Raw genomic sequence first — 13,738 nt, 5'->3', positions numbered from 1 at the left:
CCCGAGTGCCCAGCGTCCACAGTGTCAGGTCAATCTACTCGTACACACAGGAAGAAACCCAGACTCCGTGTGCTCAAGCCCCACACAGCTGAGCCGGGGCTGGATCCAAAAGCCCATTAACTAGAAGTGTTCCTAAGAGAAAGCCGGAGGACAGAAAAGTACAAGGGTAGAAGGGGTCCTTTCGGGACACTCAACTCAGATCAGACACTTGTGGTTTTCATTTGCGTGGATGTCTTGGAAAACAGGGAAGCACTGAAAAGGCTGGGGGTGGTGGCAACCATCTTTAACCCCAGCACTCTGGTGGCCAGCCAGAGCTACATAGTGAGATCTTGCCTTTAAAAAAAATAAAAGGCAAAACATAAAAACAGACAAACCAAAAAAACATGGCGGCAGGTGATAGGTGTTGGGAAATGGTATAAGGATAATTTTCCACTCCGTTTACTATTAGGTATCTATTTTTTTAAAGAATTATTTACTTTCATTTTATGTGTATGTTGTTTTGCCTGCATGATGTCTATGCACCGTGTACACGAAGTGCCCCTGAGGGTCAGAAGACGCCATCAGACCTCCTGGAGCTGGAGTTATAGATGGTTGTAAGCCGCTATGTAGGTGTTGGGAACAGACTCCTGCGTCCTTTGCAAGAGCAGCAAGTGTTCTTAACCACTGAGCCATCTCTCAGCCTTGAGTTTCCTCTTCAGATAAGGATGCGGAAGAATGACTGACCCCAAGCGGCAGAGAAAAGCTGAGCCTTCGGCTATCCTCTTCTGCTGTCTGCTAAGTTCTTGAATCGCTGAGCTACATCCCCAACCTCTGATTTCCTAAGCCAGGTGCTCACTGCATAGCCCTGGCTGGTCTGGAACTTGCTGTGTAGACCAGATCACAGAGATCCTCATGCCTCTGGCTCCAGAGTACTGTGGTACCAGACTGGCCGGAGGGCCCCAGGGCTTGATCTGAGCAGCTTTCAACTCTGGTGCATGAACCCCCGCCTCCTTGGGCTTTTTGGTCTTTAGACTCTGTCTGGGTGTTTACTCCTTGTACATTACCTGGAATTGAAATAGCTCCACCCCACCCCACCCCAACTTCCTCTGCTAGGAACCAAACCCATGGCCTTATACATGCCAGGCAAAGGGTCTACATGTAAGACCCTCACCACTGGAGAATACCCCCAAGGCAGTAAGCAAGGCAGAGTAGAATACGCTCACTTACTGTCATATTCTGAGCCATTGCTTTCCATAACTTGACCTGGTTCCAATGACCAGAAAATAACTGTTCACACAATCTTGTTAATTTGGACATTACGTCAGAATTTAAGCCGGGTTCCTGTGGTTCCATTTTGCTGGAAGTAAAGTCTTACGTTCTGCTTTTATTTTATCTTATCTTATTTTACTTTATTTTTCCAGCAGGAAGCCGGGGACTGCTTAAATAGATACTTTTAACACCCCCTCCCCCAATCTTTTGTTTTTTTTTTCCCTGGTCTACTTGCCCCAGTAGCAGTGGTTTTTCCAAACCTCCCACACATTAATTAGGCTCCTTCTCATTCTTGACCTTGGTCCTTTCGTGGCCTTCACCAGGAGATCACTTCCCTCCAGAATTCACAGAGTTTCTTACAGTCAGCAGGGGAGGCTTCGGTGACTGTCTGCCCAGTTCCTATCACAAATGCTCTTGGGCTTCTCATCTTACTTATTTATTTTTGGAGTGGGGGGGGGGGTTAAAGAGAGGGTCTTTTTAGGTAGGCTTTGCTGTCCTTGACTACTCCTAACTCAGTGTCATTGTTTCAGAACAGGACACCATGCCCTGCTTAGCTTATCCTGTTATTTTTACTGTGCAAAGTGATTCCTTTCCTTACTTTGCTGCTTTTCTTCCTTCCTGCCCCACCACACCCGTGGCATATAAAATGGGACTACGACCTTAAGTTGAAAAATCATGTTTAGCCAAATAAGTAGGTGGCTAGAAATATGAAAACAAGTGATTAATAGATTCATCCGAAAACCAGCTTTTCTTCTCTTTTCAGAGGAATTATACCTGTAATGAACTTTGTTTTCATAGGTTGTGTTTTTGTTTGTTTTGTTCTCTCTCTCTCTCTCTCTCTCTCTCTCTCTCTCTCTCTCTCTCTCTCTCTGTGTGTGTGTGTGTGTGTGTGTGTATGTGTTTTGAGATCAGGTTTCATTTGGTAGCTTTGACTGTCCTGGAACTTATTATGTAGGCCAGGCTGACCTCGAACTCACAGAAGTCTGCCTGTGTTTGTTTCCAATGCTGGCATAAGAGGCACGTACTGTTACACCTGACTGTAGAATACACATCGACCTGTGCCTTTTCCCTGTGCCTGAACCACAGGAGAGGGGTCAGGTCATGTGCAGTCCCGTGTGTGTGTGTGTGTGTGTGTGTGTGTGTGTGTGTGTATGTGTGTATGTGTGTGTGTGTGTTGTCTGTGCGTGAGTGTTGTGTGCAACAGTATGCAAGTGTAACAAACCTTATCTGCTCGGCTCCAGATGGCTTTAGGAGGTGGTTCCCCTGTGACGGGAATCTCCAGGCGAAGCTTGCTTCCCGCAATCACTGTCACCGTGTTATCAGCATCCAGACCATCCAGGATGATCTTGGGAGGGTCTGGAACAGTCAGCAGGGCTTTTGTTATCACACAGACATTTCCACGTGGTATTTTGGCTAGTGACTGGCTATTGATCAGAATTGGTAACAATCAGTTTTTAACCTGTGTGTGTATGTGTGCGTGTGTGTATGAACTGCCATAGCAGTTGGTGCTTGGCACCCTATAAAACTGTTTCTTGTCATATTTACAAGTCAACCACTTATAATGAATAATAAAAATTGGTGTTATCTTTTCAATCATATTGATTTTCATGCATTAGAGTTCAAGGTAAGCAAACAAGCGGACAGCTATGCAGTAATTCCTTTGATCTACTCACCGATGACATGAACTTTGGCAGACAAAGGAACATTGTAGGCATCTGGTGTAAATACATATTCACCTTCATCTTCAATGAGAGCATTGGCTATGACTAACTTGTGGATTCTAAAGAAAGAAGAAAAACACGTGTCTAACACTTTGCAAGGGTGTAGAGTATACATGATCCAAACTGAAGAGACATCTGTCCTTTAATATTTACCTGCTTCATATATGAGAGGGAAAAAGAGAGGGGCAGTGTGTGTGTGTGTGTGTGTGTGTGTGTGTGTGTGTGTGTGTGTGTGTGTGTGTGTGTGTGTGTGTGTGTGTGTAAGGTTATTCTATTGATTGATCCAAGTCAGATCTAGTTTGGATGATATGGAAGTATAATCTCTACAAATACAACCTTCTTATTATGTATGCAAGTGCCTATTAGTCAAAACTTTAACAAGAACAAACACAACATCTTAATAATGCTACATTTAAATGTAGAAGAAATCACAAAGGAAAATACTGACTTTGGCTATTTCTCTATTACCAAAGAGTAATTGTTCTTAAGTTCATGGGCCATAGATCAGCGAGGACTGGGTGGAGCTCACGGATCCTTTCATTGTAAGAAGTCTGAAAAGGTCAGTCTGGTCTGCAGAGTGAATTCTAGGACAGTCAGTACTGTTATACAGAGAAACCCTGTCTCAAAAAAATTTTTTTTCAATGTGGAGATAGGGGTGTAGCTTAGTGGAGGGCATTAAGTTAGCATATGTGAGGTTCTGGTTCAGACCCCAGCACTGACACAGACTCACATATGAAGGACAGAAGAATATTAGGAATGTGTGTGTCTTTATATACATGTGACATTTCAAAGGACTTTTAAGTCCCAGAAATCTATTTGTGAACTGTTCTGAGAGTCCATAAGTTAAAGTTCAATTTCTTGCCTTAAATCTTTGCTAGATCCTAGGCAAGTATGCTTTCCCATAATTAAACAAAATAGAAGGATGATCATGTGATAGTTGTTATTATTAAAGGCTGGCAATAATTAAGGTGTCAAGGTTTTATTTCTATTGTATGTGTATGGGTGTTTTGCTTGCCTATGCGTATGTACTGTGTGCATGCAGTACCTGTGGAGGCCAGAAGAGGGCATCAGATCCTTTGAAACTAGAATTAAGACAATTGTGAGCCACCATGGGGGTCCTGGGAATTGAACTCAGATCCTCCCAAAAAGCAACCAGTGCTCTTAACCACTGAACCATTTCCCCAGCCCCATGAAATAAAGATCTTGATTTACAAGTACCTGCATTCTGGTATCAGGCAACAAGTCCTATAAAATAGCACAAGTGCCCCGATAAACTACGCAGAGGAGGTTGGCATTCCAGAAAAAAGGCAGGGAAAACGGCGACCGACAACAAAATGTGTGCTCTTCCCAAGTTTCTTTCCTTTTACAGGTTAAAGCAGAGGGAGCGCCTTCCTCCCATCAACCCAGTGTGTCCTAGGCAAGGGGTGGGTATTATTACCCATTATCTCTCAATTTTTACAAAGTCAGATAAACAACGGCCAAGTAGGGTGGAACTTCAGCATGGGTCTGCTGGGTCCAAACCTATGGTCTTTCGATATCTTATTGAACATTCGGGCCAGCTGTCAATCTATCAGGTCTTCTAGAATGGACTGTCACTCCTCCTGTAAGCCACATGTTAAATGGTGCAGCTGCGAGCTTTCGGATGATAGACCATGGTATAAGGTGTAGGTAGAAGATCTCAAGCAGGATGTGAGCAAAGCAAACACCAGTTCTTACTTGACTAGAGACAGGCCATCTCCCTGCTCTCCCAAGAGTCAGTGGATACATGTTTAGGAAGTAGGAAAAGTGAATGTGGGTAATTCCTTATGGACGGCCCACCTGGCTTGCTTACCTTCCCTTGTGAACAACCTTCAGACGGTCACCCTCCTGAACAGGGAGGCCATTTTTTGTCCATTTTCCTGGCACGTTTTCAGAGATTTCGCACTTCAAGCAGACTTCTTTCCCAAGCTTTACGGTCTGGTCAGTCAGGGGCGTGGTGATCTTTAGAGGTCTTACTGCAGAGACAGAACAGTGCGGATCCACACTCAGACTCCAGACAAGCTGGCACGGTGGTAGTTCACAGTGGGAAAAAACCACTTTAAGAGGCCGTTTGGACAAGAAGATCAGTTCTCTTACGCTCTGGAAACTTATCATCTGCAATCAGGCTCTTCAACTCTCCTCAGTGGCACCCCAAGGCTTAAATGACTCTCCTCCTACACCAAATGCAATTATGTGTTTCATGCTGAATATTAAACTTCATTTGATGACTTGAACTTGGTAGTGAGATACAGTTAAGCACTTGGCATACGGTTTAATGCATAATTTTCTGGGTAACTTCTCTTTTTAAAGATTTATTTATTATCTGTACAGCATTCTGCCTGCAGGCCAGAGAGGGAGGGCAGTATATCTCATTATAGAAGGTTATAAGCCACTACATAGTTGCTAAGGATTTGAACTCAGAACCTCTGGAAGGGCAGCTGGTGGTCTTAACCACTGAGCCATCTCTCCAGCCCTTCTAGGTAACTTTTCTCTTTCCCCAGAATTGATGCTCTACTATTTTTAAAAAAGATTTATTTATTTTTATGTCGATGAGTACTCTATCTTTGTGCACACCTGCATGCCAAAAGAGGGCATCAGATCACATGACAGATGGTTGTGAGCCATCAGGTGGTTGCTGGAAATTGAACTCAGGAAGAGCAGCCAGTGCCCTTAATGGCTGAGGGATTTCTCCAGTTCGATGCTCTACCATTAGACCGAGTAGTCGATTCCTTTCTAAGAGACCTGACATGACACTCAGCTAGAGTGGAGTCCAAATCTACAGATTTCAAAATGCCACAGGTCGGGTAGATGGAGAGTTTCCTGAAAGCTGAGTTACGAAACACAGTCTTATTTGTGAGTCAGTGTAGAAGACATCCAACGGAGCCTTACTTACAGTCAACACTCAGTTTAGCAGACGATTGTCCCCCGGTTGTCATGGCTGAGTACTCCGCAGTGTCAGCCTTTGTTGCTCCTTCTATGATCAAAGTGTGTTTTTTTCCTTCAACTTTAATTTTGTATCTTGACTTTGGACCAGGAAAGATCTCTTCACCATTCTTAAACCTGAATTAACATGGATGTAAAGGGAGGAAGAAACGGTTCAGTGGGAAGAGGAAAGCTATGAAGAAGGGTAATGGGAGATATAATCAAACAAAATCAAATATATATATATATTTAATATATATAAAATATTTCACATATATATCATATATATTTGTGAAAGCAGAAAAAATTTAATTCCAAGAAATAAATGTTAGTTTCTTAGTTTGCAGTGTCTTCCAAGGTTCCTAACAGATCCCAGACACACAGGAAGGATTTATTAAAGAACAGGACTTTATTAATAGGTCTACTGGTGGATACGCCAGTTGATCCATAGAGTAACGAGTATCGTGTACAAAATCACATTAAAAGTACATGAGCATCTGCTCATTAGAGGCAGTGCTGAGTGTACACCTGGCTCCACTTTCGGTCTCAGGAGACATTTTACAGTTGTTAGTGTTAGCAACCTTTCCCATGCTAATGGCTACAGATTCCTGCTGTGCCGTTTGCTATGTTCCTCTTAATATCACATTTCAATTTACAGTCTTCAACCCTCTAGGTTTTAATTTCGAGCTAACTCGCAGGAGGCATGCAATAAAAGACTCTTTAGTTCCTAGCACCTCAAGCTTTGGTTTGTTTGTTCATGTGCGTGTGTGAGAGAGTCAACCAATGGCCTCACACAAGCTAACTGCGCCCCACCACTAAGCTATGCCCCCTGACCCTTTTTAATTTTTAAAAGGAGTTGGTGATTTTTCAGCCTACCATATCTTCCCGGGAAACTGAAAGAATGAAAGACTGAATTCTTAGGCCATGTTTAGAAACCACTTCCATGTTGCATTCTATTGGTTGTGAAGATACTTTGTCTATTAGAGACAGACAGGCATCAGCAAAGCCGTTTACCATTTTACGTTGGCGTCATCTTCAGACACCTCAACTTCCAACTCTACCCTCTCCCCACAGTAAGCGTTCATGTCTTCCAGCTGCTTAGTCACCATAATTGGAGGCTCTAGTTGGAAAGGGGGATATCAAAAATTGTTAATTTATCCAAAGCCTGTGTCTTGAACCCCAGTTTGTTCCCAGAGAAAAGGCCAACAGTGGGAGAGAACCATCAATGAATCTGACTGGTAAATTGGAGGTGAGACTCTCATGTCTGTCCATGGCAGAACAGAAAGCTAAAGATGTTAAATCCATTCCTCCCAGTTTCAGAACTAGTTGGAACAAATCATTGGTTTGGAGAGTACATAAGATGTACACCAAATATTCTGCTTTCATCAAGTACGGTACCAGGCGGTAGATAGTTTGGATGAAGATATAAAGCTTGAAGGTTTTGACTTTGGCTCTCAGCCAAGGAGAAGGAATGAGATTGTCCGTAATTAGAGGGCTCAATAAAGAAAATAAAGGCAACCTGGCTTTCTCTGACTATTCCAGCTGCTCTTCTGACACCCGTGAATGATGCTCTCATCTGAATGAAGCTGCCTTCATTCAGCTAAGCAGGCAAAACGTGGATTATCAATTAAAGTATGCAGGGTTTCAGAAGCTATAACTAAAATAATCTTGTGGAATAGTGCTTGGCTTAAAGTCAACACCATGAGGCAGCTTCATGTAGAGGTGTTTCTCTCCCCTCGGCTTCTCTCTTCTTCAACAAAACAGAAGTCTGAGTAGGAATCAGGATACCTGTCATTGTAATGGAGATGCAATATTGAGCCAATCTAATAGACGAGCCAAACATTTCTAGGCTTGCCTTTGCTTCTTCTCTGGGCTGAGGGGCCACCTTGCCTTTGGTTTGGATCCGTGTCCCTGGGAGGAGAGCCCTAGCCCCTTGATAACGCAAGAAAAGATTTTCCTTTACCTCTTACGAAGAGCTCAGTAGAACATTTCTCGTCTCCAGCTGTCACATAGTACTCCGAATCATCTGTCAGGGCACAGTTGTTAATAAACATAATTCTCTCGTTTCCTTTGTGTTCAAAGATGTATCTGTTTTCAACAGGAAGAAGGCAAAGTTTGAGACCTTGGTTTCTTTTTACTTATTAATAAATTTGGCTAATAATTTGTTAACTCTTGAGAATCAAGGATATGGCTATGATCTTCTATTTATACAGCATATTTTATATGTCTAAATGTCAAAAAAGATCATTTTTATTCTTGTGATACATGGAAATATGTATACTTAAACATACTAGTTAATTTGTTATTCTTTTCTTTCATCTAAGTATTCAGTGTAAATATAAAAAAATTCTCATATAGTTATTTTTTAACCCACTTTTGGAAGATGGTTGGTTGAGTGTGTTAGAAAGATTTTTAACTTCACAATTCTTCAAATAATAATTATGTATGTTACAAAGTGGTTGAGACCTTATCTTATTCACTTACACACATCTCCTTCATCCTTTAGCCTGTGAACTAAGTTTTTGTTGGATGAATACTTTTTTGGATGAATAAATGCTTGAGCAATTTAAGGAATAACTAATATTAATCATTAAGATCAATAGTAAATATATGGCCTCTTCCATGAGCGTAGTACTGGGCCTACCGTATCCCAGTTACTCTCTATTAAGAAAGCATTTTCCCTGCTGGAGAGATGGCTCAGCGTTAAGAGCACTAACTGTTCTTCTAGAGGGCCTGGGTTTGATTCCCAGCACCTCTATGGCAGCTCATAACCATCTGTAACTCAACTTCTGGCCTCTGTGGGTACACAGACATGCCTTCAAGGCAAACACCAATACATATCAAATCAGATCCATTTCAAAAAGCAAGTTCAGAAACGGAACACTAGTGGCCAAGGAGAGAAAATACTCTGGTTATATGTCACACTAATTATATGTGTTGATTATGGTGGGGGACATGAAAGCTTTCTCATAGCTCAGCAAACCAAATTGGGGAAATCCCTCAAACTGAAAACTTTGAAAATGTTTTCTAGTCAAGCAAACCAAGAAAAGTCATGTCTGAGTGAGTCCAGAGACTTTTACACCGGGTATAAATAGTATGCTCTCAAAATCATGCTGTTTGGAATGAGCCCATGGAAAAGCTGGAGATCACTGTATTCTAGAAGTGACAGGTTTCTGGGATTCAAAACTGTGTCAATGGACATGTGGCACTTATTAACTTAAAATGATACACTGGATGGAGGGGGATCTCTCTATGAAGCAGTTTCATAGCAGACTAGCAAAACCACAAGGTACTAGGGATCCGTTTGACTTCTTCCTTTGGAAGAGGGGCAGACATAATAAAACATGGGCACAGGTTTCATTATCTTAACATCAAACAGTTCTGTTCAGATGTAATGTTGTGGGTACTGTCAACAGCAGCCAAACAGATGTTCAGCCGCTATCAAAAACTCATGTGATTTTGGGGAAACCAAACCAAACCATACCAAACCAAACCAAACCCTTCTATTTACCAGATGTGATTTTCACTTGGCATATCAAATATATACTTCAAATACTTCTAAGTTTAATTATTTTGAATAGAGAGACATTTGGCAATGCTTTGAGATAGTGGCACAGAATAATTGTGACTCACCTGAAAAGCCTCAGAAAACATAAGAGTTTCTTTTACTTTCATAAGAGTTTCGCTATGACTTTCAGAATCCCAAAATCCATGAAAAGTGACGTTTACCTTTCTCTCTTTCTACAGTTTTACATTATAAAGACATATGGGGGAGGAGAGACTACCACAGGATGGGGCAGGACACACACTGATGGACTAAACATGCCGGAAAAAGTTCCTTTATTCCATACAAGTTAAGTCAAACTATGGTTCATTTATATTTTAACTGAGCCTTTTAACGCCCACTTACTTTGTACTGGGTCGAATTTCTTGGCCATTTTTAAACCATTTCACCTCCAGCTTTGGGTCTGCCAACTCCACAACAAATCTCACTTTTCCTCCTTTATCAACCTGATATGCAGGATCGAGAATTTTTGCAAAAGCTGTAGATAGAAAAAAAAAAAAAAACCCAAAACAAATCATGACAGCATGTATACACAAGGCTAAGTTTAAGTAGCTAATTAATTTATATATGAAAATCTAAGAACAAAAAAAGTGTCTCAGGGAAGAACAAGGTCAGAAGACTTCCCGATTACTGCTTCTATTTCAGAGTTTTGTTGACATGCAGCTGATGATGTTTTTTAAAAGAAGTACGAGAAAAATAGCCCTACTATTAATTTCAGATTACACTTATTTCTTTTGTCTGTCCCTTCATGTGTGTTGGGGATTGGTGTTAGAAGAAACTTCAGGCCAGTTTGATCTTGCCTTTCACCATGTAGGTTCCCGGGTTCGAACTAAAGTGCTTAGATTTGGCAGCAGACCCCTTTTTGCTGATCGGCATAAGCTCACTTTCTCTTGTTTTAAAAAGGGAAAAATCAATATTAGATTTCCGGCTGCTTACCTAGCACATGGATTCAGTGTTTACAAAGGCCAGTGTGGTAAACGGGCCGTCTGCTGGCTCTCTGCTATAGTGGATGGGTCTGGGGTCATGGAGTAGGAGTTGTGCGTCAGACGGGGCCTCCCAAAGGCCAGTTCTCAACCATTTAAGGGTAACATTTAGAAGTGAGGGCCAGATCTTTAAAACACCACCATGGGAGTTTTTAATTCCACCCAAACACGAAGGGGAAGAAAACAACTTCCTGACATATTATACTGACATATTATACAATTGAAACCAGACAATGACCCAGCACAGAAAAGATGGAAGACCTAGTGGTTAACTTGAAATGCATGTCTTTCTTCCTTTTTGCCTCCGTCCCCAACTTTGTGTTTCAATTCATAGCCAAGGGAAATCTGGAAAGCTTAGTGGGGGGTGATAGGCAAACTCTTTGGCCCAGTCAAAAGGGTAGAAGAGTCTGTTAGAAAACAAACAGAACCTTGTCTGATGAAGAGTCAAGAGCTACAGAGTGAAGGAGATATGAGCCTGGGTAAATGGAGGCTTGGAGAGGTTCCTGGAGGCCACAGGGATACATTCTTTGCTTTCTGTGGTACTGTAAATGTGCCGTCACTGAGCCTTGAGGAGCCACGCGCACTCCGCCAACGCAACCAGAGAACTACTCTTACTCTACAGGAACCCAAAGTGGATGAAAGGAACTCCTACAGGCCCATGAAGCTTCCTCCCAGACTGGATGAGTTAATAGGATGAGGCAGAGACACACACAGTACTAGGTGGCCCGGTGGCTGACTCGCCTCTGCCATGCCCCCAGGCGTGCTCACCTGCGCTCTTCTTTTCCACCCTGCGCATGCGCTTGAGCCGCTTAAGCATGCCACGCAGGTCGGTGATGCCATACTGGAAAGCGATCTTCTCGTATTCGTTGGGGTTGGCATTTTTCAGCAGCTCCCACACGTCTATCTCAGGCTCCTCCTCTTGCTGCTTTACCTCCCTAGCCCGGAAGAACAGTCATCTAGGTTAGAAGCGGTCCTGGCCCCTAAAGATCAATGATGTTAAGAGTTCTGCTTAAAGACGTCAACTGAGTCGACTTGATGTCTTGGGAAAGAAACATCCAGAGGGTAGAAGATCAAATATGTACACACTCTGATCTTTACTTTTCTTGTTAAAAACACAGTTAGTTGTAGGAGGAGCAGAGATGTCAGGACAAATTCCGAGATATTTTTCTTTCATTTAAAAAAGTCTGATCACATTTGATCTTTGCCAAAAAGCCGAGAAGTAATTGAAGATGAGATTCTTTAGAAACTTAAAAATAGATCTCATCCCACATGCAGGGAGTGGATTCAGTTTGAAAAGTAAATTAAGGGGCTGGAGAGATGATGGTTAAGAGCACTGACTGCTCTTCCAGAGGTCCTGAGTTCAAATCCCAGCAACCACATGATGGCTCACAACCATCTGTAGTGAGATCTGATGCCTTCTTCTGGTGTGTCTGAAGACAGCAACAGTGCACTCATAAAAATAAAAATTAATAAAAAATAATTAACAAAACGAAAAGTGGATTAAGAATTAAGATTTAGGCCAGGGGGTAGTGACAGATGCCTTTAATCCCAGCAGAGGCAGGCAGATCTCTGAGTTGGAGGCCAGCCTGGTCTACAGAGAAAGTTGCAGAACAGCCATGGTTACACAAAGAATCCCTATCTCAAAAAACAAAACAAAGAATTAAGATTTAAATTAGCCTCTGGGTGGAAAAAAGTTCCATTCTACATATATTGATGTGAACATAATCCAGACAGTATTTTGGACCTTTAGATGTTTGCAATATTTGTTCTGTCACATTAATACATGACCCCCCCCCCAAATCTTGATCACTGACCAAAGAATGCATAGCCCACAAAGAGGAGTACATGGTTACACCACTTCAGAGACAGAGGCAGGTGGGTCTCTGTGAGTTTGGGGCTAGCCTGGTCAACATAGGGAGTTTCAGGCTGGCTGTCACTACATAGTGGGATTCAGTCCAGAAAACAAAGGGTTAAAATACTCTACTCTCCCTATTTTAAATCTACAAAATAAAACCAACACTCAGAAGTGAGCTTTTTATTGGATGAGTTTAGTATACTTTAACCTGATTTTCTTTGTAGGCTAACTAGTCCTGATTATTTTGTTTAAGGTTAACTGACTGTTTTTTTTTTTTTTTTAATTAGGTCAGTGTGGAAAAATTTAGTTATAACTTACTGTGAATAAGACTGGTTTGGAGATGGTTTTATGGAGAATTGGTCAGTAAAGTGCAAATATCAGTGTGAAAATATGTCTCGGGGCTGGAGAAATGACTCTTCAGTAAAGAGCACACAACCACACTTGTAAAATATCTAAGTCTGGTTCCCTGTTCCCAATCTTAGAAGCTCACAACTACCTGTAACCCTAGCTCCAAAGAATCTAATGACCTCTTCTGATCTTTGCAAGCAGTCATATATCCAGGACATCCCCCTGGCCCCAGATTATTTAAAAAAAATTTTTTTTAAAGAAAAAAGAAAAAGAAAACATGCCTTAAAAACCTCAAGGCACAGCTGGGCAGGGTGACACGCACCTTCAATCCCAGAGCTTAGAGACACAGAGGGAGATGGGTCACTGAATCTAAGGACAGACTGGACAACATAGCAAATTTCAAGACACCCAGCGCTACACAGCAAGACTGTGTCTCAGAAAGCAAAGGAGAATTAAGCATCTTTCTTCATCTCTCTGAAATAAAAATATGCCCAGAGTTCATGTACAGAAGTTGAAAAACTAAAAACTATCCTTAGCTTCGAACATTGCTAAAAATTTGTCTGATTTACTAACTCTGCAGACTGAAAGTGGTCTTCATCTTAGGTTCATCTTTTAAAGCATTTTAAACAGGGGGCTGCAGAGATGCCCCAGTCATGAAAACTGCTCTTCCAGATGACCTGAGTTCAGTCCTCAGCACCCATGGGGCAGGAGTAGATCCTAACAGCTTGTAACTTCTATCCCAAGGGACCTGAAACCTCTTTTGGTTTCCATGGTCACCCACATACACGACTTGGCATCCGCTCACTCAGACACAGATACACATAATTAAAAGTAATGGAAATAAATCCTAAAGGTATTTTAAGTTTGGAGAACTGCAGTTAATGTGTGTAAGTACCCGTGTGTGCATATCTTCTGTGAGGTGTCTCCTCAGTATAGTAAGGCTTTCTAGCACATTCCAGACTAAATACATCCATCCAAGCTTTAGAATTATTTCATACTTAGATTATATTAAATCTGGAGATTTTTTAAAAAGCTTTATTTATTTTACATATGAGTACACTGTACCTGTCTTCAGACA

The 13,738-nt window shown here is 41.8% G+C and overlaps 1 protein-coding gene across 7 annotated transcripts in view; it reads right to left on the bottom strand.

The window, feature by feature from the left end:
* The window catches only part of MYBPC1 (myosin binding protein C1), a 79,653-nt gene that overhangs the window by 26,250 nt on the left and 39,665 nt on the right, over positions 1–13,738 (bottom strand). For all 7 annotated transcript variants that reach the window (XM_080936019.1, XM_080936015.1, XM_080936017.1 and 4 more), the window contains 8 exons: positions 11,226–11,392; positions 9,820–9,952; positions 7,873–7,997; positions 6,924–7,029; positions 5,881–6,047; positions 4,801–4,963; positions 2,922–3,028; positions 2,471–2,604 (listed from right to left, as the gene is read on the bottom strand). In XM_080936019.1, the coding sequence (XP_080792145.1) occupies positions 2,471–2,604; positions 2,922–3,028; positions 4,801–4,963; positions 5,881–6,047; positions 6,924–7,029; positions 7,873–7,997; positions 9,820–9,952; positions 11,226–11,392 (1,102 nt within the window). The remainder of the gene's footprint in view (positions 1–2,470; positions 2,605–2,921; positions 3,029–4,800; positions 4,964–5,880; positions 6,048–6,923; positions 7,030–7,872; positions 7,998–9,819; positions 9,953–11,225; positions 11,393–13,738) is intronic.

The sequence above is a fragment of the Micromys minutus genome (genome assembly GCF_963924665.1).
Source record: "Micromys minutus genome assembly, chromosome: 22".
NCBI lineage: Eukaryota > Metazoa > Chordata > Mammalia > Rodentia > Muridae > Micromys > Micromys minutus.
Note: the sequence above shows the minus strand (reverse complement) of the source record. Positions and strands in the feature narration are given on the sequence as shown.